The sequence below is a fragment of the Triticum aestivum genome, chromosome 1A, assembly GCF_018294505.1.
Source record: "Triticum aestivum cultivar Chinese Spring chromosome 1A, IWGSC CS RefSeq v2.1, whole genome shotgun sequence".
Classification (NCBI taxonomy): Eukaryota; Viridiplantae; Streptophyta; class Magnoliopsida; order Poales; family Poaceae; genus Triticum; species Triticum aestivum.
Genome location: NC_057794.1, coordinates 316,092,105 through 316,118,953, shown reverse-complemented (window position 1 = coordinate 316,118,953; position 26,849 = coordinate 316,092,105). Strand labels below are relative to the sequence as shown.

The following is a 26,849-nucleotide window of genomic DNA, read 5'->3' as shown; positions in this document are numbered from 1 at the left end:
TCCTATATATACCTACATACCCCCAAACGATCAAAGACGGAGCCAAAACCCTAATTCCACTGCCGTAACTTTCTGTATCCTCGATATCCCATCTTGGGGCCTGTTCCGGAGCTCCGCCAGAGGGGGCATCGATCACGGAGGGCTTCTACATCAACACCATATCCCTTCCGATGAAGTGTGAGTAGTTTACCTCAGACCTACGGGTCCATAGTTATTAGCTAGATGGCTTCTTCTCTCTTTTTGGATCTCAATACAAAGTTCTCCCCCTCTCTTGTGGAGATCTATTCGATGTAATCTTCTTTTGCGGTGTGTTTGTTGAGACCGATGAATTGTGGGTTTATGATCAAGTTTATCTATGAACAATATTTGAATCTTCTCTGAATTATTTTATGTATGATTGGTTATCTTTGCAAGTCTCTTCAAATTATTAGTTTGGTTTGGCCTACTAGATTGATCTTTCTTGCAATTGGAGAAGTGTTTAGCTTTGGGTTCAATCTTGCGGTGTCCTTTCCTAATGACAGTAGGGGCAGCAAGGCACGTATTGTATTGTTGCCATCGAGGATAACAAGGTGGTTTTTTTAATCATATTGCATGAATTTATCCCTCTACATCATGTCATCTTGCTTAAGGCGTTACTCTGTTCTTATGAACTTAATACTCTAGATGCATGCTGGATAGCGGTCGATGTGTAGAGTAATAGTAGTAGATGCAAGCAGGAGTCGGTCTACTTGTCTCGGACGTGATGCCTATAACTATGCTCAATTCTGTCAATTGCTCAACAGTAATTTGTTCACAGACCGTAAAATACTTATGCTCTTGAGAGAAGCCACTAGTGAAACCTATGGCCCCCGGGTCTATCTTCATCATGTTAATCTTCCAACACTTAGTTATTTTCATTGCCTTTTATTTTACTTTGCATCTTTATCATAAAAATACCAAAAATATTATCTTATCATATCCATCAGATCTCACTCTCGTAAGTGAACGTGTAGGGATTGACAACCCCTTATCGCGTTGGTTGCGAGGATTTATTTGTTTTGTGCAGGTGCGAGGGTGTAACACCCTCGATGCGACTATATCTCCCACGTGTCGAGGCACGACTTAGAGGCATAATCGCATTGAAGGCATGTGTCGCAAGTGAGGTAATCTTCACACATCCCATGTAATATAATAAGGAAAGAGATACATAGTTGGCTTACAATCGCCACTTCACACAATTACATGAATAAAGCATTACATCATCCAGATACAAACAAGGTCTGACTACGGAACCAAAATAAAAGAAGAACTCCAAATGCGACAAAGGTCCCCGATCGACCCCAACTGGGCTCCACTACTGATCAACTAGAACGAAACAACATAAAGGACAAGATCTTCATAGAGCTCCTCCTTGAGCTTGGTTGCGTCATCTGCAAGGACATCATCGGCACCTGCAAGCTGGTTTTGGAAGTATCTGTGAGCCACGGGGACTCAGCAATCTCGCACCCTCGCGATCAAGACTATTTAAGCTTATGGGTAAGGTAAAGGTATGAGGTGGAGCTGCAGCAAGCGACTAGCATATATGGTGGCTAACATACGCAAATGAGAGTGAGAAGAGAAGGCAAAGCACGGTCGATGAAACTATGATCAAGAAGTGATCCTAAACCAACCTACGTCAAGCATAACTCCAACAACCGTGTTCACTTCCCGGACTCTGCCGGAAAGAGACCATCACGGTTACACACGCTGTTGATTCATTTTAATTAAGGTCAAGTTCAGGTTTTCTACAACCGGACATTAACAAATTCCCATCTGCCCATAACCGCGGGCACGACTTTCAAAAGTTCAAATCCCTGCAGGGGTGTCCCAACTTAGCCCATGACAAGCTCTCACGGTCAACGAAGGAATAGACCTCCTCCCAAGACATTCCGATCAGGCTCGGTTTCTCGGTAATTCAAGACACTTCGACAGGTTAAAACAAGACCAGCAACACTGCCCGAATGTGCCGACAAATCCCGATAGGAGCTGCACATATCTCTTTCTAAGGGCACACTCAGATGAGTGCTCCATACAACTAAAACCAAACCTCGAGTTTCCCCGAGGGGGCGCTGCACAGGACTCTAGTTTGGACCAACACTCAGAGGAGCACTGGCCCGGGGGGCGGGGTTAAAATAATGATGACCCTTGAGTCTGCAGAACCCAAGGGAAAGAAAAGGCTAGGCGGCGAATGGTAAAACCAATGTTGGGCATTGCTGGAAAAGCTTTAATCATGGCGAAATATCAAGGGGTTCCCATTATAACCCAACCACGTAAGGAACGCAAAATCCGGGAACATAACACCGATATGACGGAAACTAGGGCGGCAAGAGTGGAACAAAACACTAGGCGAGAGGCCGAGCCTTCCACCCTTTACCAAGTATATAGATGCATTAAGATAATAAGGTAATATAATGATATCCCAACAAGTAAATAAATGTTCCAACAAGGAACGAGCTCCAATCTTCACCTGCAACTAGCAACGCTATAAGAGGGGCTGAGCGAAGCGGTAACATAGCTAATCAACGGTTTGCTAGGACAAGGTGGGTTAGAGGTTTGACACGGCAATTTGGGAGGCTTGCAAGCAAATGGTAGGCATCGTAGCATTGGCATAGCAAAAGAGCGAGCAAACTACCATAGCAAAGATAGTAGTGATTTCGAGGGTATGATCATCTTGCCTGCACAGTTGTCAGAGTTGACTGGATCCTCAAAAGCAAACTCAACGGGCTCCTCGTTAGCGAACTCATCTCCCGGCTCTACCCAAACAAGACAAACAAGCAACAAGGACACAATCAACCACGTGCAAGGATCAAGCGATATGATGCAATGGTGATATGCTATGCGGGATGCGATGCGGGATGCAAAATGCAAGATATGACAGGAAATGCATGAACCTGGCCTCAAATTGGAAAACCAAGTGTGCCACTGGAAATATGAGATGAAATCGCTTGAAAACGATATAAAGAACGCCGGAATCGGAGTTACGGTTTGGAAATGGCAAGCGATTCAAAAATGACATCGGTCTGCGATTTACAGCAAGTAGGCATCTAAATGCAATGAAATGAACATGCTACAGCCACCAAATATGACAACAAAATACATGGAAGGGATGCACACAAGATGCTTAACAAAAGTCTAGCACTGAGCTACGGCCAAATCATCCATTAACAGGTTCAAACAAACATGACAAAAATGCAAATGGCAAACAGATCTCAGACTTAGTGAAATTAACACTTGTCTGGAATTTCAGATCAGGTAGCCCTCTTCGGAGCAACAAAACTACATTCTACAGGATCCGAACAAGGCAAAGTAAAGCATGGCATGGAGCTACTCAAAGAGCTTAACAAAAGTCCCTTAGTGACCTTGAGCCAAAAGGGATCAGAAAAATACAATTGCAAGCACGTGAACATAGCAAAAACATAATCAGTTTTCAGACTTAGTGAAAACTGGCACATGCTGAAATATAACTCAAGTAGGCATGTTTACGAGCTCGATGCACCCACTACGGTGCAAGTCATGGCAAGAAAAGCATACATACATCACGAAGTCACAAAATGCAAGCTATACATGGCAATAACAATGGCATAGCATGCACAGATCAACTACAACATCACTGGCAAAATTGCAAACAAGTTGACAATCTGCCCAGATTCACAAAGTAGCAAAAGTAGAGCTTGATTGACTCAAGCTAGGGTGCTCGATAAATGCAAACAAATACATGGATGGATAGAGCACTACAATATTAACAAAACTCCCTTACTGATCATCCTCAAAAGAGGCACGGATCACTAGGAAACAACAAGAACATATGACATCATGAGATAAACAGCTCCAGGACTTAGTGAAATCACTAAGTCCCTGAAAACAGAATTAGCAAGTGCACCACTTTGCAAGCTTGCACAAGTCACAACACGCATCCTAAAAATACATGGGTTGCATCTCTGGAAAGATGACAAAACCCTTAACAAAACACATATAGAACTCATGGGCATAGCATGCACACATTAATCATGGCAAAAATGACAAAAGTGCTAAACGGAGTAGCAGATCTGACAATTAACTCAAGTAGCCCTCTTCTAACAGCATTTAGGGCATCAAGATGAACTCAAATGAAAATGATGCAATGGAACGAAATGATGTACTCTCTGAGATGAACATTTTGATATGCTAAATGCATGAATCGGAGCTACAGATGAAAAGTTACGGCACAATGAATATGGGTACATGGATCTGTGATTTTCGGGGACTTAGTGAAATAAAACACCCGAGCGTAGAATAGTTATACGACGCATGGGCGAGGAAAAGGGACGGGCCTGCTCACCCATGGGCTCGGCCCAAGTGTAGAGGAGGCGAGGCAGGCCTCGCACCGGCGTAGGAGGTGGGCCGGGCCCACGCGGGCGAATGAGTGGGGAGGCGCGGATCGGGCTCCTCCTGATCCCGCTTGGCGGCGGCGGCACCCGTCGGAGCTCCGGCGAGGGCGGGGCATGGCGGCCGCGGCAGGACGCTGGGTCGGCGATGGAGGTCCGAATGGTCTTCGGCAGGGCTCCACAGGGCGGCGTGAAGTCGCGGATCTCGGTGAGGAGGCGGCGGCCGGCGAACTGAAGCAGAGGCGGCGGCGAACGGGGAGCCTCGGGAGGCGCGCGAGCGCGGTGGCCGACGACGGCGAGCGGCGGCTCCGACGGGAGGTGCGACTGCGGGTGCGGATCCGCGTCTGCGGGCGGCGGCGGCGGCGGCAACCGGGTCCGTGCGGGCCCGCGATGGGCTCCGCGGGCCGACGCGGTGGGAGGCGGTGCGCTGGACAGGTGGCGGGCTCCGGTTGGACGCGGGGGCGGCGGCGATGATGTGGCAGCCTGGTATTGGCCGGAGCGACGTGGCGGCGGCGGCGGACACGTCCAGCGGCGGGACGGACATGTCCGGCGGCGTGCGGGAGTTGGATCTAGGGTTTGGACTGCGGGATTTTTCGGAGGGAGACACATATTTATAGGTAAAGGGAGCTAGGAGAGTCCAAATGAGGTGCGGTTTTCGGCCACGCGATCGTGATCAAACGATCTAGATGATGGAGCAGGTTTAGGTGGGTTTTGGGCCAAATTGGAGGGGTGTTGGGCTGCAACACACACGAGGCCTTTTCGGTCCCTCGGTTAACCGTTGGAGTATCAAATGAAGTCCAAATGATACGAAACTTGACAGGCGGTCTACCGGTAGTAAACCAAGGCCGCTTGGCAAGTCTCGGTCCAATCCGGAAATGTTTAATCCCCACACACGAAAGAAAGCTAGAAATGACCACCGAAGGAGAACGAAGCGCCGGAATGCAAAACGGACAACGGGGAAAATGCTCGAATGCATGAGATGAACACGTATGCAAATGCAATGCACATGATGACATGATATGCAATGCATGACACGCAAGCAATGACAAGGCAACAACAACGAATAACTAGAGGACACCTGGCACATCGGTCACGGGGCGTTACAGAGGGACTCGCTCGTAGCCTCCTACTGGATTGATACCTTGGTTCTCAAAAACTGAGGGAAATACTTACGCTACTTTGCTGCATCACCCTTTCCTCTTCAAGGGAAAACCAACGCAGTGCTCAAGAGGTAGCATGAAGGATTTCTGGCGCCGTTGTCGGGGAGGTCTAAGCAAAAGTCAAACATACCAAGTACCCATCACAAACCCTTATCTCCCGCGTTACATTATTTGCCATTTGCCTCTCGTTTTCCTCTCCCCCACTTCACCCTTGCCGTTTTATTCGCCCTCTCTCTCTATCCTCCCTCTCTTTCTCTATTTGCCTTTTTTGCCTGTTCCTTGTTTGCTTGTGTGTTGGATTGCTTGCTTGTCACGATGGCTCAAGATAACACTAAATTGTGTGACTTTACCAATACCAACAACAATGATTTTATTAGTACTCCGATTGCTCCTCTTACCGATGCTGAATCTTGTCATGAAAGATCCGTTTTCCGGCCTTCCTAGTGAAGATGCTGCTACCCATCTAAATAGCTTCGTTGATTTGTGTGATATGCAAAAGAAGAAAGATGTGGACAATGATATTGTTAAATTGAAGCTATTTCCTTTTTCGCTTAGAGATCATGCTAAAGCTTGGTTTTCGTCTTTGCCTAAAAATAGTATTGATTCTTGGAATAAGTCCAAAGATGCTTTTATCTCTAAGTATTTTCCTCCCACTAAGATCATCTCTCTTAGAAGTGATATTATGAATTTTAAGCAACTTGATCATGAACATGTTGCACAAGCTTGGGAGAGGATGAAATTAATGATACGTAATTGCTCTACTCATGGTTTGAATTTGTGGATGATTATACAAAAAATTTATGCCTGATTGAATTTTGCTTCTAGAAATATTTTAGATTCGGCCGCGGGAGGCACTTTTATGGAATCACTTTAGGAGAAGCTACTAAACTCCTAGATAATATTATGTTTAATTATTCTCAATGGCACACTGAAAGATCTACTAATAAGAAAGTGCATGCGATAGAAGAAATCAATGTTTTGAGTGGAAAGATAGATGAACTTATGAAATTATTTGCTAATAAAAGTGTTTCTTCTGATTCTAATGATATGCCTTTGTCTACTTTGATTGATAATAATAATGAATCTATGGATATGAATTTTGTTGGTAGGAACAATTTTGGTAACAACGTGTATAGATGAAACTTTAATCCTAGGCCTTATCCTAGTAATTCCTCTAATAATTATGATAATTCCTACAACAATTATTATGGAAATTATAATAATATGCCCTCTGATTTTGAATCTAATATTAAAAAATTTATTTCTTCGCAAAAGAATTTCAATGCTTTGATTGAAGAAAAATTGCTTAAGATTGATGAGTTGGCTAGGGACGTTGATAGAATTTCTCTTGATGTTGATTCTTTGAAACTTAGATCTATTCCACCTAAGCATGATATCAATGAGTCTCTCAAAGCCATGATAATTTCCATTGATGAGTGCAAAGAAAGAACCGCTAGGATGCGTGCTAAGAAAGATTCCTTTATAAGAGCGTGTTCTTCTAGTTTCCATGATAATAAAGATGAAGATCTAAAAGTTATTGATGTGTCCCCTATTAAATCTTTGTTTTGCAATATGAATCTTGATAATGATGGTAGTGAATATGATCCACCTTTACCTAGAAGGCGTTCCAAAAATTTGGAGTTTTTAGATCTTGATGCTAAATTTGATAAAAGTGGGATTGAAGAGATCAAAACTCTAGATGTTAATGAACCTACTATTTTGGATTTCAAGTAATTTAATTATAATAGCTGGTATTTGATAGATTGTATTTCCTTGTTGCAATCCATGCTAAATTCTCCTCATGCTTATAGCCAAAATAAAGCTTTTACCAAACATATCGTTGATGCTTTGATGCAACCTTATGAAGAAAAACTTGAGTTGGAAGTTTCTATCCCTAGAAAACTTTATGATGAGTAGGAACCTACTATTAAAATTAAAATTAAAGATCATGAATGCTATGCTTTGTGTGATTTTGGTGCTAGTGTTTCCACGATTCCAAAGACTTTGTGTGATTTGTTAGGTTTGCGTGATTTTGATGATTGCTCTCTAAACTTGCACCTTGCGGATTCCACTATTAAGAAACCTATGGGAAGAATTAATGATGCTCTTATTGTTGCAAATAGGAATTATGTGCCCATAGATTTTATCGTTCTTGACATAGATTGCAATCCTTCATGTCCTATTATTCTTGGTAGACCTTTCCTTAGAACGATTGGTGCAATTATTGATATGAAGGAAGGAAATATTACATTCCAATTTTCGTTAAGGAAATGAATGGAACACTTTCCTAGAAAGAAAATTAAATTACCTTATGAATCTATTATGAGAGCCACTTATGGATTGCCTACCAAAGATGGCAATACCTAGATCTATCCTTGCTTTTTATGCCTAGGTAGGGCGTTAAACGATAGCGCTTGTTGGGAGGCAACCCAATTTTATTTTTATTCCTTGCTTTTTGCTCCTGTTTAGTAATAAATAATTTATCTACCCTCTGTTTTGGTTGTGTTTTTTGTGTTTAATTAGTGTTTGTGCCAAGTAGAACCGTTGGGAAGACTTAGGGAAAGTCTTGTTAATCTTGCTGTAAAAAAACAGAAACTTTAGCGCTCACGAGAACTGCTTCCATTTTTATTTGAAAACTGCTATTTAGTTAATTCTTTTTGAAGATTATTAATAGATAGATTCCTCACGTCCAGAAATTTATTTTAGAAATTTTTGAATTCCAGATCTTGCGCTAGCTACAGATTACTACAAATTGTTCTGTTTTTGACAGATTCTGTTTTTCGTGTGTTGTTAGCTTATTTTGATGAATCTATGGCTAGTAAAATAGTTTATAACCCATATAGAAGTTGGAATACAGTAGGTTTAACACCAATATAAATAAAGAATGAGTTTATTACAGTACCTTGAAGTGGTCTTTTGTTTTCTTTCGCTAAGGAGCTCACGAGATTTTCTACCTTAAGTTTTGTGTTGTGAAGTTTTCATGTTTTGGGTAAAGGTTTGATGGATTATGGAACAAGGAGTGGAAAGAGCCTAAACTTGGGGATGTCCATGGCACCCCCAAGATAATCTAAGGACACCAAAAATCCAAAGCTTGGGGATGCCCCGGAAGGCATGCCCTCTTTCGTCTACTTCTATCGGTAACTTTACTTGGAGCTATATTTTTGCACCACATGATATGTGTTTTGCTTGGAGCGTCTTGTATAATTTGAGTCTTTGCCTTTTAGTTTACCACAATCATATTTGCTATACACACCTTTTGAGAAAAACACACATGATTCGGAAATTATTAGAATACTCTATGTGCTTCACTTATATCTTTTGAGTTATATAGTTTTGCTCTAGTACTTCACTTATATCTTTTAGAGCACAGTGGTGGCTTTTTTTATAGAAACTATTGATCTCTCATGCTTCACTTAGATTATTTTGAGAATCTTAAATAGCATGGTAATTTTCTTAAATAATCCTAATATGCTAGGTATTCAAGATTAGTAAAAACTTTCTTATGAGTGTTTTGAATACTAAGAGAAGTTTGATGCTTGATGATTGTTTTGAGATATGGAGGTAGTGATATTAAAGTTGTGCTAGTTGAGTAGTTGTGAAATTGAGAAATACTTGTGTTGAAGTTTGCAAGTCCCGTAGCATGCACGTATGGTAAACATTATGTAACAAATTTGAAACATGAGGTGTTCTTTGATTGTCCTCCTTATGAGTGGCAGTCGGGGACGAGCGATGGTCTTTTCCTACCAACCTATCCCCCTAGGAGCATGCGCGTAGTGCTTGGTTTTTGATGACTTGTAGATTTTTGCAATAAGTATGTGAGTTCTTTATGACTAATGTTGATTTCATGGATTATACGCACTCTCACCCTTCCATCATTGCTAGCCTCTTCGGTACCGTGCATTGCCCTTTCTCACATTGAGAGTTGGTGCAAACTTCGTCGGTGCATCCAAACCCCGTGATATGATACGCTCTTTCACACATAAACCTCCTTATATCTTCCTCAAAACAGCCACCATACCTACCTATTATGACATTTCCATAGCCATTCCGAGATATATTGCCATGCAACTTTCCACCATCCCGTTTATCATGACACGTTCATCATTGTCATATTGCTTTGCATGATCATGTAGTTGACATCGTATTTGTGGCAAAGCCACCGTTCATAATTTTTCATACATGTCACACTTGATTCATTGCATATCCGAGTACACCGCCGGAGGCATTCATATAGAGTCATACCTTGTTCTAGTATCGAGTTGTAATCATTGAGTTGTAAATAAATAGAAGTGTGATGATCATCATTTAATAGAGCATTGTCCCAATAAAAAAGAGAAAGGCCAATAAAAAAAGAAGAAGAAGGCCCAAAAAAAGAGAAATGAAAAGGGACAATGCTACTATCTTTTTTCCACACTTGTGCTTCAAAGTAGCACCATGATCTTCATGATAGAGAGTCTCTTGTTTTGTCACTTTCATATACTAGTGGGAATTTTTCATTATAGAACTTGGCTTGTATATTCCAACAATGGGCCTCCTCAAGTGCCCTAGGTCTTCGTGAGCAAGCAAGTTGGATGCACACCCACTAGTTTCTTTTGTTGAGCTTTCATACATTTATAGCTCTAGTGCATCCGTTGCATGGCAATCCCTACTCCTTGCATTAACATCAATCGATGGGCATCTCCATAGCTCATTGATTAGCCTCGTTGATGTGAGACTTTCTCCTTTTTGTCTTCTCCACATAACCCCCATCATTATACTCTATTCCACCCATAGTGCTATATCCATGGCTCACGCTCATGTATTGCGTGAAGGTTTATAAAGTTTGAGATTACTTTAGTATGAAACAATTGCTGGTCTTGTCATCAGGGTTGTGCATGATGAAAGCATTCTTGTGTGACAAAAATGGAGCATGACTAAACTATATGATTTTGTAGGGATGAACTTTCTTTGGCCATGTTATTTTGAGAAGACATAATTGCTTAGTTAGTATGCTTGAAGTATTATTATTTCTATGTCAATATTAAACTTTTATCTTGAATCTTTCGGATCTGAATATTCATGCCACAATTAAGAAGAATTACATTGAAGTTATGCCTAGTAGCATTCCACATCAAAAAAATTGTTTTTATCATTTACCTACTCGAGGACGAGCATGAATTAATCTTGGGGATGCTTGATACGTCTCCAACGTATCTATAATTTTTGATTGCTCCATGCTATATTATCTACTGTTTTGAACATTATTGGGCTTTATTATATACTTTTATTATTTTTAGGACTAACCTATTAACTGGAGGCCCATCCCAGAATTGTTGTTTTTTTGCCTATTTTAGGGTTTCGAAGAAAAGGAATATCAAACGGAGTCCAAACGGAATAAAACTTTCGGGAACGTGATTTTTAGAACGAACAAGATCCAGGAGACTTGGACCCTACGTCAAGCAACCAACAGGGAGGCCACGAGGTAGGGGGGCGCGCCTACCCCCCAAGCGCGCTCTCCACCCTTGTGGGCCCCCTGTTGTTCCACCGACGTACTTCTTCCTCCTATATATACCTACGTACCCCCAAATGACCAGAGACGAAGCCAAAACCCTAATTCCACCGCCGTAACTTTCTGTATCCACGAGATCCCATCTTGGGGCTTGTTCCGGAGCTCCGCCGGAGGGGGCATCGATCACGAAGTGATTCTACATCAACACCATAGCCCTTCCGATGAAGTGTGAGTAGTTTACCTCAGACCTACGGGTCCATAGTTATTAGCTAGATGGCTTCTTCTCTCTTTTTGGATCTCAATACAAAGTTCTCCCCCTCTCTTGTGGAGATCTATTCGATGTAATCTTCTTTTGCGGTGTGTTTGTTGAGATCGATGAATTGTGGGTTTATGATCAAGTTTATCTATAAACAATATTTGAATCTTCTCTGAATTCTTTTATGTATGATTGGTTATCTTTGCAAGTCTCTTCGAATTATCAGTCTGGTTTGGCCTACTAGATTGATCTTTCTTGCAATGGGAGAAGTGCTTAGCTTTGGGTTCAATCTTGCGGTGTCCTTTCCCAGTGACAGTAGGGGCATGAAGGCACGTATTGTATTGTTGCCATCGAGGATAACAAGATGGGGTTTGTATCATATTGCATGAGTTTATCCCTCTACATCATGTCATATTGCTTAAGGCGTTACTCTGTTCTTATGAACTTAATACTCTAGATGCATGCTGGATAGCGGTCGATGTGTAGAGTAATAGTAGTAGATGCAGGCAGGAGTCGGTCTACTTGTCTCGGACGTGATGCCTATATACATGATCATACCTAGATATTCTCATAACTATGCTCAATTCTGTCAATTGCTCAACAGTAATTTGTTCACCCACCGTAAAATACTTATACTCTTGAGAGAAGCCACTAGTGAAACATATGGCCCCCGGGTCTATCTTCATCATATTAATATTCCAACACTTAGTTATTTTCATTGTCTTTTATTTTACTTTGCATCTTTATCATAAAATACCAAAAATATTATCTTATCATATCTAGCAGATCTCACTCTCGTAAGTGACCGTGTAGGGATTGACAACCCCTTATCACGTTGGTTCCGAGGATTTATTTGTTTTGTGCAGGTGCGAGGGACTCGCGCGTAGCCTCCTACTGGATTGATACCTTGGTTCTCAAAAACTGAGGGAAATACTTACACTACTTTGCTGCATCACCCTTTCCTCTTCAAGGGAAAACCAACGCAGTGCTCAAGAGGTAACCGGGCACCCCATAGACACACAAGTTGATCATTGATCTCTTAGTCGTGTGTGGTGCCCCCGTCCACCATAATCCACCTTGGTCATATCGTAGCGGTACTCAGGAGAAGCCCTGTTCCGGTAGTACCATCATCACCGTCATCATACCGTCATGCTGACGAAGCTCTCCCTCGACACTCTGCTGGATCGTGAGTTCGTGGGACGTTACCGAGCCGAACGTGTGCAGATCGCGGAGGTGCCGTACTTTCGGTACTAGGATCGGTCGATCGTGAAAACGTACGACTACATCAACCGCGTTGTCATAACGCTTCCGCTTAGGGTCTACGAGGGTACGTGGACAACACTCTCCCCTCTCGTTGCTATGCATCATCATGATCTTGCGTGTGCGTAGGAATTTTTTTTAAATTACTGCGTTACCCAACAGTTGTACTCTAGCAAATAGTGTCTCCACGAATCAATAGCACCACATAAAGGAAAATTCTCACTCACTGGCATATTATGGTGTTGTCACACATCCTCCATGGGCAGTGAATGTATTGCAGGCCACCAGATAAATACTCTCAATACAGCTAGGACCTGAACATTCCACAAAGATTTCCATCCCTTTTTGCCAGTTCCAGTATTTGAGGGACTTTCGGTCATGTCAAGCCAAGCATGTCTCCGTTTTTTAATGGCAACAACCGTACGATAAGTAGAGTGTGCCGAGAACCTTCCATTTTTCTGAAAGTTCCATGATAAAAAATAGGGATATCGTGGGTGCATAATGGGATGCTCTTAATACACATAACGTTCATTGGCAGAAAGTTTTGTTCCAGTACAACCATATTCCAAGAGGTATTTGTGACATCAATTCATTCACTTACCAAGATTGGAGGATCAGTTGAAAGGCATGCAATTGGCCGCATCATTTCATCCCTAAGGATCCAATTTGGTGTCAAGATTTCCGTAATTATTCTATTCCTAATTCGGTGGATAAGACCCTATAGTTGAAGGTAGAGACCTTTAACTATAACCCGCCAAAGCGGCGACGAGTGATACCAAGCTCTGCATTCAAAATGGAAGAAGCTTGGAAGTATACCACTCTTAAAATGTGTGCACTAAGGGACTCAGGGAATTCCATGATTCACCATGCGTGCCTTACAAGCAACGCAAGATTAAAAAGCTCGGAGACCTTAGACCCCAAACCACCCATGAATTTTGGTCACGTCATCATCATACTCCAAAAAACTGAACCTGGCTTGCGCTGCCCCTGTTTGCTGCCCCACCAAAACTTCCTGATTAACATGTTAAGATGCTCACATAAGCTCGCTTTCCAAACGAGGCCCAGCCTCAGGCAAACGGGCGATAAAAGGAGCCCATTGGCACATTCAATACCACTGACGATGTCACCTAGGTCTTAGAATTTTAGAGGGCGGCGCATAGTCGTGTGGCTGCTAGCAGTCATGTGACTTGGCAATTCCTGGGATTCATTTCTAGGAGGAAAAGTGGCCTGGAAACACCACTATCTAGAAACAGTATTTAGCTTTGTACACATTATTGGTGGTAAAGAGTGAGACTCTTGCGCAAGTACTCACATCCTCCCCGTGGGATACATCATATAGGAGGGATTTGATCAGCCCCGTCTTATGACACGACAACATCTTGTATCATGATTGCATTGGATCAAACTGACGCAAGGAAGGATGTGTTTCACTAGAATCTAACTACAGATGGGTTATTCAAAGTCAACTCTATGTATTGTGCACTCTCACACTCCAAGATACCAGTGGACAATAACAAACAAATATGGAACCAAAGATACCAATAAACGTAAAGATAATCATGTGGTATCTTCACGTAGGAGTTGTGCTTATAAAAGACAACCACGACTGCCGCAACCAACAAGGACGCAAGAAGTGTAGTTTTTGTACTCACGATCAGATGATCAAACACCAATTCTTTGAATGTAAGTTCGTGTGTTGTACATGGTCAATCATCTAGGTTGCGTCAAATTTTTATTCGCACATAAGTGTTGTCAATACAATCACTAGCTCGACGAAATACCAATTAAGTTTAGTATGCTAATCAGATTGGTAGTGTCTATCTTACTGTGGCCGTTTTGACTATGTAGACATAATTTCGTTTTTAATTGCATAAATTCATCTTTCATGCAGGTTATCTACCTATTTTCTTTGTATGTGGCCTATAGCTCTACGCTACACTGGATAGAGTACCAGCCATTGTCGAATGCGGTGTTGTGCGCGGTTGAAGCGGTGGCTAAGGAAGTTTTATCTAATATAGATGGCAACTTAATCTTCGGATCGGTCGTCCACCTTCCTTGGCATAGGCATAGTTTCAATGTTATATAAGTTTAGTGTTTGTCACTGTGTCTTTTTAACTTGTCAGAATATTAATTTGGTTGTCTCCATCTTATCTATGCAGAGACCTGGTGCCGCTCACCATTCCCACTTCATGCTATATTATGAATTATTAAAGGACCATAATAACCAGCAAATGTTCGCTGGGGAGCATGGCAAATGCAAATATTTTTTATGGCAATTTATTTAAAAACACATTGCAAATTCTGGCAAACATCTGATTTAGTGCGTAAATTGTCGTGTTCGCTTGAAGGAATTGCCATACTACCAACATAAATTGCCACGACAAACGTTCATTCTTTCATGCCACCCAGCGAACATTCGCTGAATAGCATTACCGCTATCAAGAACGTTACTAAAAAGAAAATCTATAGGCAAAGAAAATCTATAGTTTTTTTTAGCATCAAAAAGAAAAATCTATAGTTGGCAGGAGAACAAAACCAGGCTCAGCCCGAAATCACTAATTAAGAAGTACTCGTTGCAAAGAACACTCCACTTTCCCAGGTCGCGACAAGTGGCACACATGCAGCGCGCCACTTGTCGCAACCTGGGAGTTTTTCCTTTTTTCGTAGATCCGTTTATTCAAAACGTTTTATCTCTTAAACCGTGCGTCCAAATCTCGAACCATTTTCATCATTGGATTTCTCGCATCGAGATCTTCAAAACTAGATCCCATGTTGATAGGTTTTGATGAATTTTTTTTTCATGAAAAAAACCGGATGAAAAAACCGAACCGGGAGCATGGTTTTTTTCCCTTTCCGAAAGAGGCACGCCTGTGCCTCTCGTGGAAGCAAAACCGTGACTCTCGTGAAAGGAAAAAAACAGAGAATGCATTTTTTTTCGTTTCCGAGAGGCACGGCCGTGACTCTCGCGAAAGCACAACCGTGCCTCTCGCGAAAGCAAACCGTGACTCGCGAAAGAAAAAAAAACAGAAACGCGTATTTTTTCCCTTTTCGAGAGGCACTGCCGTGACTTTCGTGTAAGCACAACCGTGTCTCTCGCGGAAGCAAAACCATGACTCTCACGAAAGAAAAAAAAACAGAAAACACGTTTTGTTTTTCCCTTTCCGAGAAGCACGGCCGTGACTCTCGCGAAAGCACAACCGTACCTCTCGCGAAAGCAAAACCGTGGCTCTCGTGAAAAAAACAGAAAACACATTTTTTTTTCTTTTCCGAAAGGCACGGCCGTGACTCTCGATAAAGCACAACTGTGCCTCTCGCAGAAGAAAAACCGTGAATTTCGCGAAAAGGAAAAAAAGAAAACGCGTTTTTTCACGTAAAATTTTTTTTGATCGAAAAGCTAAGATAGACCGGGGGAAATCAAAATGTCGAAAAAATCGAAAAAAAACCATTTATAAAGCTGAAAACGCATATGGAAAAATAAAATAAATAAAATCCGAAGGGAGCGTCCAGAGCGCGACACGTAACGAATGGCTGAGAGCGCGCCAAGTGACGCTGATCGTTGCGAGGCTTTCGAAGAAGCGCTCGTTAACTAGTTGCTCCCGGCTCAGCCTGGTGCGATGGTGCGCTGAGCGGTGGTGGACTTCAAACCCAGGCCCAGCCCCAGTCAAATGGGCGACGAAAGGAGCCCAGTGGCAAATTGAATACCACTGACGACGCCGGCCAGGATTCAGAATTTCGGAGAGCGGCGCAGAGTCGTGTGGCTGCCTGCAATCAGGTGATTCGGTAATTCCTGGACGTGCCACTGAAGAAGACCAAAGGACAAACGAATTCGGTTATGATTCAACAACCGTGACCATGAATCATGGTTCTGCAAGATGCCCTGTTGCTTAGGACATGTTTATCTCATTATCTGGACGAACCTGTCTGTTTGATCGATCGCCTTGCCGTCGGGCATTGAACACCAAAAAACTGACGCGGGTTTCAGTTAAGATGAACACACGGTAGTTAGTTGAGCTAAATAAATTCTACGGAGTAAAAGAATACGGAGTATATTAGAATTGCTCCTCGCGAACAAATCAAATAACAGTCCTCAGACAGCCTCGAGGTGAATGAATAAACACGATCGACCGTTCCTAATGCTACGAACACAAAACACAGTGCATGGGCAATTGGTACAGTCCAGTGGCACCTCTGATCCTAACCTACACTACACACACGAGGTCACCTCAGACGCGGCACAAAAAATGGATCCACGGCGCCGCGCTACGACGCGAACACGAGGGCTCCGACGACGAGCATCACCAACGCCACGATCTGCCTCCGCACAGCCAACGGCCGCACGGCCGCCGCAGCCGCCGCCTTGTGATGAGGGGTCTGCTCCCTGGAAAGGAGTCGAAAACAGTTAACAAAAGACACATGAAAAAGAACCGCAAATGTGTTTACAATTACTTTTGTAATTGTGAACATTTTTCTTTTTCTCTTTTCTTTAACTAGTCAATGTGTACGTGCAATGCACGTTAATTTGAAAGTATATTAAGTGGCGGATATTAAGTAGGATATTATTTGCATGTTATTATGTGATTAGCACTATATTTGGCATAAAATTCACAACACACTAAACGTGTTGAGCGCTCGACATTGAAGCAGTCTAGGTCGTTGAATTGACATGATTTGATGGCCGAGATTAATTGGATCTGCCCCTTGGGTCTTTTTATATTGGTATGGATGTTCTATTTCTCTTTTTTTTGAAATCGTGAACATTTTTTTGAAATCGTGAACTTTTTTGAAATCATGAACATTTTTTTTGAAATCAAGAACATTTTTCTTTTTCTATTTTATTTAATGTTCTGTTTCTCTTTTTTTGAAATCGTGAAGATTTTTTTGAAATCGTGAACATTTTTTGAAATCGTGAACATTTTTTGAAATTGTGAACATTTTTCTCTTTCTCTTTTCTTTAACATTCTGTTTCTCTTTTTTTGAAATCGTGAACATTTTTTTTGAAATCATGAACATTTTTCTGAAATATTGAACAGTTTTTGAAATGATGAACATTTTTTGAAATCATGAACATTTTTATAAACATTAATTTTGAATAGACGAACATTATGTTTGAATTTGCGAACATTTCTTGAATCCTTGAGAATTTATCATTTCCTGAAAAAATTTCAAATTGTTAACAATTTTTGAATTCACGAATAATTGGACAATTTGTAACTTTTTCTTAAATACTAATTATTTTTAAAAACAAAATAAAGCGGAAAACGGAAAAAAAACTGAAAAAACAAGGGGCTCCCCGCCCCGCACATGGGCTGGCCCATGAGGGCGCGCTCCCGTGGCTTCGGGCGCGTACCGCGCTGTGTGGCTGCATGCAATTGGGTGATTCTGCAATTCATGGACGTGCCACTGAAGACCAAAGGCGATTTGGTTATGATTTATTTCAGGAACTAGATAATACCCCGCGCATTGCTGCGGAACTGGTTATAATATATTTGGTGAGATTTGATTTTTTTTGGACTATGGAAATTTGATTGGTAATATGAGAAGTAAAAACTAAAGATACATATGACTTATTTTATTTAATTATTGAGATTATATGTGGACATGTTGAGACAAATATATTAGTGAAATAATCCATTTGGTTATATAGGATATGATGGTGCACCGTGTGTTGCTGTGGTATTCTTAGCTGACATTAAGGGTCATATTTAAAAAAAAGGAATATAAGACCAATCTGGCACTAACAATTCCAAGAACAACGGTGTGACATGCATGGACAGAGTATATATCAACCTTCAATTTTATTGGATTATCAATGCTTGATTGCCCAGAGGTTATCTTGGTTATCTAAGAGTGTCAACCGTGAGAAATTGCACTGAGTAGGTTTGAGGAGAAAAGGGGGATGTTGAGGATAGTGTCTCATCATATTTGCAACTCGCAAGTAGATATTAGCATAGGACATTTATAAAGCTCAAAACTAAAAAAATACATGGTCAGGCATTTTCTTCCATTGCATTGCTTAATGTCACCGCATGGCCCTGACAAAATGCAGCTTAGACACCTTAACTCACAACCTTGGTCAAAATTAGACAAATCAGTATGACATTGCAAAGCCTGGGTATGAAAATTTCGCTATTCATATGTTTGAAAATAAGCTCCGACATGTAGCATCGACCAGTTCATAGTTGCTGGTAAAGCCCGTTTGAGTTTCATCTTTTTACAACTAACAACAATGAGAGCTATGAAACAGAGCAATGAGAAGTTATACATGGATAAATGTTGATATCCAAATTATCCATGTAGTTAAAAATGACAATCACATGCAAGCACCTAACCAATAATCATAGAAGATGTATTATTTGCACACACTTCTAGTTAAGCGGCTGATTTTATTTTGAAGCAAGGGCAGATAGCATAGTAGAATTGTCTCTATAGAATATTCATGAGAAGAACAGACTAAATCATGCAAACCAATAGAAGTATTTTCATGTGGCAATGATTCTGACTGTCAAGAGAGTAGTCTTGGATGCCTTTGCTGAACTTAATTAATCTTCTTCATCATCCATTCTTCCCTGTTTAATTAACAAACTGTTGGGAGATCGACAAATAATAGATATGAAGAGATCGGCCAGTGGAGTGCTTACTGTTGCTAGAAGTACAGATCCAAACTTTTCTAAACAAAACCCAATTCACATATATGTATAAAATGGAGCAAAACAGATCATTCAATCCTAATATGTCATGGTTAATTGGTTACTAATTCAAGATCAAGTGCAACAATAGCATTATTGACCTTTAGATTCGATAATGAAAAAATAATTAGGAAAAGAGTCATGCCTTACCCATCTAACATGCACACAGAACACATTGATGTGGATAGGGAGGAGTTCAGTTTGCACAGTGCAACAAAATCTCACGGACTTAAGGTGGTGCTAGCGATGTTGTGAAAAGATAAAAGCCATGAGTAAGGAAAGTAGTTTGGTGTGTACATGCGAGCAGATCCAAGTTGCAAATAGGCCCTCTTCTTCCTCTGCCACCGCACACCATGCTGAACGGCTTGCCGTGCTCCAGGGTGGAGGAAAAGGAAAAGGTACCGAGAGCTGTACGGCGGGCAGGGGCCAAGATTCTTGGTGGCGCCGCGACGGGGGTGTGTGGACGATCGTTGGTGGTCTGCCGTGCCAAGCGAAGCCCATGCGGGAGCCAGCGATGCACTATGGGCATGCAACGGTTCGTCCACACACGGTGCAAGGGCACAACATCCAACCCCATCTTGGCATCGAGGTTGCTCGCGCCGGAGATCGGTGCCCACAACGGCAACTGGGAAGATGTGATGCGCCGGGAAGTGAGAGACGATGCGTCGGAAAGTGCCGCCAGTTATAAAAGGGATATGCCATTTGTTAGGAATAGGAAACGATGGATTTATTCGGTGACCAGTACTGCAACGCATCAAGTAGTAAATCCCAAGGAAACGGTGGATTGGTTCAGTGACGTCCGGTCGCTTCGGTGATTTGGTGATGGAATTGTGTGGGCGCCAGCTGTAGGGATTATTGATTATGTGGCTGCAAATTAAAATCGGTTTTTGCTTAGATGGGATGGCTGCTGATGTGGACAGCTTGCATGTTGAGATAAATATGGTAGTAGGGATGAACTTCTTATGTATATAGGATTTCGGCGATACGCTTTCAGTGGGAGGAGACGTTCCCGTCGACTACGAGGCGCCTACGGTGACTTCGTAAAATCTCAAGATAATATGCCGGCTCAGTCTCTCGGAGGTGCTCATAGGGGCAGGGTGTGCGTGTGTACATTCATAGGGATGAGTGTATGCGCGTTTATATGAGGGCTTGCGTCTGTACTGTGTTAAAAAAAATTGTGGCCATGAATCATGGTTCTGCAAGATGTCCTGTTGCTTAGGACATGTTTATATCATTATCTGGACGAACCTGTCTATTTGATCGATCGCCTTGTCGTCCGCCATTTTGAACACCAAAAAACTGACGCGGGTTTCAGTTTCAGATGAACAGACGGTAGTTAGTTGAGTAAAAGAATACGGAGTATATTAGAATTGCTCCTCGTGAACAAATCAAATCACAGTCCTCAGACAGCCTCGAGGTGAATGAATAAACACGATCGACCGTTCCTAATGCTACGAACACAAAACACAGTGCATGGGCAATTGGTACAGTCCAGTGGCACCTCTGATCCTAACCTACACTACACACACGAAGAAGTCACCTCAGACGCGGCACAAAAAATGGATCCACGGCGCCGCGCTACGACGCGAACACGAGGGCTCCGACGACGAGCATCACCAACGCCACGATCTGCCTCCGCACAGCCAACGGCCGCACGGCCGCCGCAGACGCCGCCGCCGCCGCCTTGTGATGAGGGGTCTGCTCCCTGGAAAGGAGTCGAAAACAGTTAACAAAAGACACATGAAAAAGAACCGCAAATGTGTTTGATCAGATGAGGGATCGCGGTTCGGGGGCCGTACTTCTGGTACTTGTGGAGCTGGCCGCAGTAGAGGGCGTTGCGGGGGACGGCCATCTCGGTCTTGTTGGCGCCGTCCTCGGGGTTCACCACCCTGACGTACACCTCCTGCCCGAGGTACCACGAGTCGAGGTTCTGCGACCGCACGTTCCAGAACCCCACGTTGTCCAGCGACACCAGCGCCGCCGTCCAGGCGCCGGGGTACACCTGCACGGTGCTGCGCGCCACGCTGTCGCCCTTGTTGTACGTGCTCCGGCTCGCCTCCGTCCACTCCCCGTAGTCCATCCCGACGACGAACACGGCGTACCCGTCCACGTGGTAGCTCTGCATCCGGGTGTCGTTGTTCTGGAAGATGAGCTCCATGAACCCCCGGTAGGTGCCGTTGATGACGGACCGCGCCACCCGGGGGGCGGCGTCCGGCGCCGGCGGCCGCTCCGGGAAGTCGAGCGTGTAGGCGCCCTCCACGCCGTACGCGTCGGCGAGCCGCAGCGGCGTCTCCGGCGGGACGAAGGACAGCCCGTTGAGCGCCGCCCTAAGCTTCCCGCCGATCTCCACGGGCGCGGCGCTCCGCAGCAGGTACGCCTGCGTCACGTTGATGGAGGAGTAGCGGAAGGAGCCCTGCGGGTTGGGCCGCGCCGCGCCGGCGCTGAGGTTCCAGCGGACGGAGCGCGCCTGGTTCATGGAGAGCGTCTTGTCGTACTGGTCCTGGGGCGGGTCCGGGAGCGGGCCGGACGCCGGGCCGCCGGAGTTGGAGTAGCGGAGGAGGGCGACGCCGGTGACGCGCTGCCAGAGGGACTCGTTGACGATGCGGGCGCTGGCGACGACGTAGTAGTCGGAGCTGGCGTTCTGGTCGGTGGTGAGGAGGAAGGAGTAGGACTGGCCGACGTGGACGTCGAGGCTGCTGTAGTTCTGCTGCGTGGTGTAGGACCCCTCCGTCTCCACCAGCAGCAGGTTGTGCCCCTGGATCCGGAAGTTGAGGCTCGTCGACGTGCCCACGTTGTGCACCCGGATGCGGTACGTCCGACCTGCTCCATGTGCATCATGACCGGATAAATAGAGTATCACAAAAACTGATGAGATTGCAGCGGTGGATGTGCTACATGCAATTTCCAATGGCATCTTTGACGGCTGAGTAAATTCCACCTTTGCATTCGAAGCTAACATAGTCAAAATAATTTCAAAAAAAAAACATAGTCTCAAAATACCTGAAAAAAGACATGATCTCAAAATAAGTGACTCAACTTTAGTAGTTAACACCGAGTGCATAAGGTAACATCTCCGCTCCATATTGGAATATACTCCCTCCGTCTCTAAATATATTTGTCCTTTTAGAGTCTTCAAATGAACTACCACATACGGAGTAGATTCACTCATTTTGCTCCGTACGTAGTCACTTGTTGAAATATCTAGAAAGACAAATAATTAAGAACGGAGGGAGTAGCCGAGTAGGAGTAGAACGCATGCATGCACATTTGAATCGGAATGCTGCCCGTCTGAACCTTGCCGATCTTCTCCAGCATGACGGGCAGCGGATCCAATGGATGACACCCATGCCCGGATCCTGGCGAAGCGGCAAGCCATGGTGACGTGTGCCCTCGCACTAGAGCAAATCGGTGCAGTAAGTGCCCTTACCGGCCTACGCCCGCAATAGGACGACGATGAAGCTGGTGACGCATTCGACATATTAACAACTCTAGCAGCAAGCACATCCGAGCAAAATTAGCAGCAAGCACTATGGCACAAAAATTGAGAAGTCGTGGAGCTGGGAATACCCAGCTTCTCCAACTCCGTGAAGAATGCACTGAGGCCCAATATAGCTCACGCGTTCGGCCCAGCTTCACGCGCGGAGTTGGCTGAGCGTGGAGCTGGAGAGGTTCAGACCATAGGAATAGGAATCCATTCTTACAACCCAAAAAGCTTTAAAAGAATTTTTTCTTTGCAAATTCTATCCTATAGAATTTCTATAAAAATCCTACAAACCAAAAGAGGCCTCAGGTTCTATACTTGGCACTTGTTCTCACGTTTTTCTGGGTTTATTTAAGCCTTTCTGGGATGTTCGTTCGGTGGGAGGAAATGTTCCCGCCAGACTATGAGGTCTGGCGCCTGTGGCGACTTCATCAATCTCAAGAAGTGATACCGGCTCAGTCTCTCTAAGGTGATCACATGGGTACTATGTGCGTGGGTGCGTTGATATGTGAGTTTGTATGAGCATATGCATCTGTATTTTTTTTTTGCGCCACTCCTATTCTCTTCCTCTTTTCTGGAACCACATTACTCTAATTCTCTGAAACAAGATTCTTATCCAAGGAGAAGACAGAGGTCTGAATAAAAGCGATGCAACTTGCGCAACCTGCTCCTCCACTTCTCAAGTTTTTTTTTTCTTCTGCCAGGGATTCTTGTCATTGAGCTCTGAATAAAAGTGATGCAAGTTGCCAACCCAGAATGCAAGTAGCAGTAGTGCAATGATGTGGGGCAACGAATTACCGGGATGCACATCGATGGTCTCGTGCTCAATGCCGGCCGGCACAAGGCTGTCGTTGTACCGGTACGGGCCCTTGCCGTTTATCAGCACGCCGTCCGGCATCCCGAGCTCCTTCCCTTCGTCCAGCATCTTCCTCAGATCCTGCAGCGGGGAACCACACGGTCGAGCAATTAAGTCAATGTGGCACTGTATCTCCTTTAAGAAATCAGTGGGGCGCTGTGGTTAACGTGGTGGCCGGAATCTTGTGTTTACGACGACGCACCGTGTGGTTCCTGTTGTACCAGTCGCCGATCAGGATGGTGATGTCGCCGTCGGGGCGGCCGAAGGGCACGGCGATGACGCCGCGGTTGTTGACAACGATGCCGCCGAAGCCGCCGGCGGCGCGCTGCAGGCCGGTGGAGGGGAAGTAGAAGAAGCTGCCGATCTGATCCTTGACCTGGAACTCGTAGGTCCAGTTCCACCCGGACGGGATGGGGCAGTTGGTGCCCAGCACGCCGTCCTGCCAGCAGTTCTTCCGGTGCTGGATCCCGTTCCTGCATGCCGCCGCGCAACACAATTCTCAGTTGCCTGCTTGCTGCGACTTGGGAGGAATTAATGGCGGCACCGCGCGCGCGAGAGAGAGTGTGGGAGTGGGCATGCACCATGTGATTAGGAGGGGCTCGTCGAGGTCGTTGAGCACGTTGACGACGACGTTCCAGTTGGTGGTGATGTTGACGACGGGCCCCGGGAACTTGCCGTTGATGCCTATCACCTACCGGCAACAAGGAAACGAAAGGGATCCTTAAAAACCAGACGGGGGGAAAGTAAACGGAGGACAATGCCTGCGCGACGAGTGATAGTGAAATGGTTTGCTAGCTTGGCTTGCCTGCTGCTTGACGCCGAGGGGCGCCGCGGTGACGTAGGAGACGTCCCAGTCGAAGAAGGCGTAGGGGTCGCCGGCCATTGCCGGCACGGCGGCGAACACCACCAGCGCCAGAAGCCGCCACATTGCGGATCGAGCTCGGCGGTGTTGGGAAATGAGTAGTTGCAGCGGAAGAAGCGACAGAAAGAGCAGGTTCGGTCAGTGGCGCTGCATTGTGGAGAGCAGAGAGTTGGACGGAGACGGACAGGGGAGGACGGAGGCCTCTGGCTCGACAGCCTGTACGCAGAGGGGGAGCGCGTGCGCGTGTATTTCAGGGTGGGTCACAGGGTGGCGTGGCGCCGCGGTGGACGGCGGCTGCGGTGGGGGAGCGTGAGACGTTGCTTGCAGAGCTGCAAATGCGCTCAGACTGAGCGCGGCGGGGGGAGTGGAGCCTGCTCGACCGGTGGCAGCAAAATTTGCTCGGTCTTGTCTTTGGGGTTAGCGCGATACTGGATAGATTCGGTTACCGTTGTTAGTCAAAGCTCACGATGGTCCACACGTATTACGAAGGAGTTTGGCCCCAACCACAAAACATCTGCTTCCAAGTTTGAATTTGGACCCACGAAACGGAACCCTAGTGTGTACAGAAAACTCTACAAAGTTGGTAGCCACGGACTGGAGCTCGGGGAGGGAGCGCCCACGTTGTGATTTGTGAAGCGCGCGCGGCGCTCCAGCACCTGCACATGCGTGGCGTGGGTGGGCAGAGGGCCGCGCGAACGTGGGATCCCATGCGCGCAGCCGCGGCGGCGGTGGACTGGGGCAGCGGTGGCATTGGCTGCGGTCGGTACGCGGTGCGACGGTGGCCCCCACCACCACCCCTCGCGCCATCCTCATCGGCGCCGCGCGGGCACGTGCTTGCATGGGACCGGCTGCACGACAGGGAAGGCTGCCTCTCCGCCGGAATTATCGTCCCGGACAGGCCGGTGATTCTGTTTTCACTGCCGCACGAAGAACTGTTTGTCCTTCTTTGTAATTACTTATCTTCTTTTCGAGCGAAGTAAGAGCTGCCAACTCCAGCGCACGATCCTGAATGTACGTCCTTTTGATGATCTTTTGTTGGATGCGGAGGCCGTGCGTCCAACACGCGGACGTGTCCTTTGACCGCATCATGTCCGCCTTTTTTTTCAAACACAAATATTCAAATAAATCACGTCCATAGTTCATGCCAGCGGCCTTAGTTCACGCCGGCAACACAGTCCGCCTACACGATCTCGCCGGCAACGCGATCAGCCTTTAAAATGAATAGTTTCTTCGCCGGCAACACAGCCAGCCTCCAAAATGAATAGATTTCTCGCTGGCATCCATGTCAGCCTTCAAAAAGAACGACCACGGCCGAACAGACCACCTAATCCAGGCCGTCGGCGTCGAACATCTTCTTTTGCCGGGCCTCGAACCAGCTCCTCGTCTTCTCGCTCATCTTGCTCAAGTCCACGCTCATGATCGCTAGCGCCACCTCCTTTGCTTTGATTGCGGCATTGGCAGCCTCAATGTCGAACTGCCTCTGCCTGGTCGCGGCATTGGCGACCTCGATGTCGAGCTGCCTCTGCCGGGACGTCTCCTCCATGTCGATCTTCCTCTTCTTGGCCGCCTCCTCCATCTCAAGCTTCTTCATTTGAAACTCCAAGTATTGCTTCATTTGCTCCTCCTTGCTTTGTCGTTTTTTCTTGTCCCTCACATCCTTTTGAGACATCATGCCGTGCAAAGTCTCATGCAAGGCCGTGAATGACGCATCACGCTTGTCGTCCACCTTGAAGTTGGTCTTGCCCCTCGGCCTCTTCAACGCCTCACCATCTCCACCTCCGGACAAGATGGGGTCGCGCGCTGGAGTTGTCCTAAGAGCAACTCCAACGCGCTGACCCATTTCGTCTGCGGGTGTCCGTTTGAATCACCGCGGATAGAAAAGTCGGTCCAACGTGTCAACCCAAATGTACGCGCATCTGCTTTTCGTCCGTCTGCCGACCTATTCCCGGACCAATTTTGGGCCCGATTTGCATCGGCCCGGACTCGAAACGGACGTGCGCGTCGCGCATCTACCCCCCGGCCCGCTAGTTGGTGGCACATTGGCCATCCTCTACAACCGCCTCGTTGTCTACGCCGCCCGCCCTGTCGCCGTCGTCGCCCAGTTCTGGTGTCTCTGCCAGCAGTTTGTGCCTCCACACCTTCCCCCACACCGCCACCTCCCATGTCGCCGTCACCACCGCCTCGTCGCTGGGCCACTGTAGCTTCCCACCCCCGCCCCACCAGTCCGACGTCGCCGCGAGCACGAAGTCGCCCCCTGCCGGCCCGACCAGCTCCTTCGTCCGACCCCCCCCCCCCGCTGACACCGCCACACTTGTCGGATGCCGCCAGGCCAGCCACCTGGTCCAGGGGAGGCGCGAGTCTCATCGCCGGCCAGCTTCTTCGTCGACGCCCACAAGATGTTCGACAGTTTACCTCAAG

At 45.6% G+C, this 26,849-nt stretch overlaps 1 protein-coding gene across 2 annotated transcripts; it reads right to left on the bottom strand.

Annotated features, from left to right (window-relative positions):
- Positions 1–16,719: 16,719 nt before the first annotated feature.
- LOC123048294 (monocopper oxidase-like protein SKU5) lies at positions 16,720–24,791 on the bottom strand. Of its 2 annotated transcripts, none has more exons than XM_044471433.1 (6): positions 24,375–24,791; positions 24,151–24,260; positions 23,772–24,042; positions 23,512–23,650; positions 21,032–22,052; positions 16,720–16,924 (listed from the first exon to the last, which is right to left on the bottom strand). In XM_044471433.1, exons 1-6 carry the CDS (start codon positions 24,495–24,497, stop codon positions 16,807–16,809), a joined length of 1,782 nt encoding a protein of 593 aa, XP_044327368.1. In that variant the 5' UTR covers positions 24,498–24,791; the 3' UTR covers positions 16,720–16,806. The 2 variants fall into 2 exon arrangements, with proteins under 2 accessions (XP_044327368.1, XP_044327361.1); XM_044471426.1 differs by lacking the exon at positions 16,720–16,924 and adding an exon at positions 20,573–20,937 and having other exon boundaries at positions 24,375–24,786.
- Positions 24,792–26,849: the final 2,058 nt, after the last annotated feature.

What these genes read in the sequence shown, in the direction of transcription:
- LOC123048294 (XM_044471426.1), bottom strand. Translation starts at nt 24,497, where the DNA reads ATGTGGCGGCTTCTGGCGCTGGTGGTGTTCGCCGCCGTGCCGGCAATG. An exon ending in CCCTCGGCGTCAAGCAGCAG is followed by an intron (nt 24,261 to 24,374) that starts GCAAGCCAAGCT and finishes TGTTGCCGGTAG; the next exon opens with GTGATAGGCATCAACGGCAA. An exon ending in CAGCTCCACAAGTACCAGAA is followed by an intron (nt 20,938 to 21,031) that starts GTACGGCCCCCG and finishes ACTCCTTTCCAG; the next exon opens with GGAGCAGACCCCTCATCACA.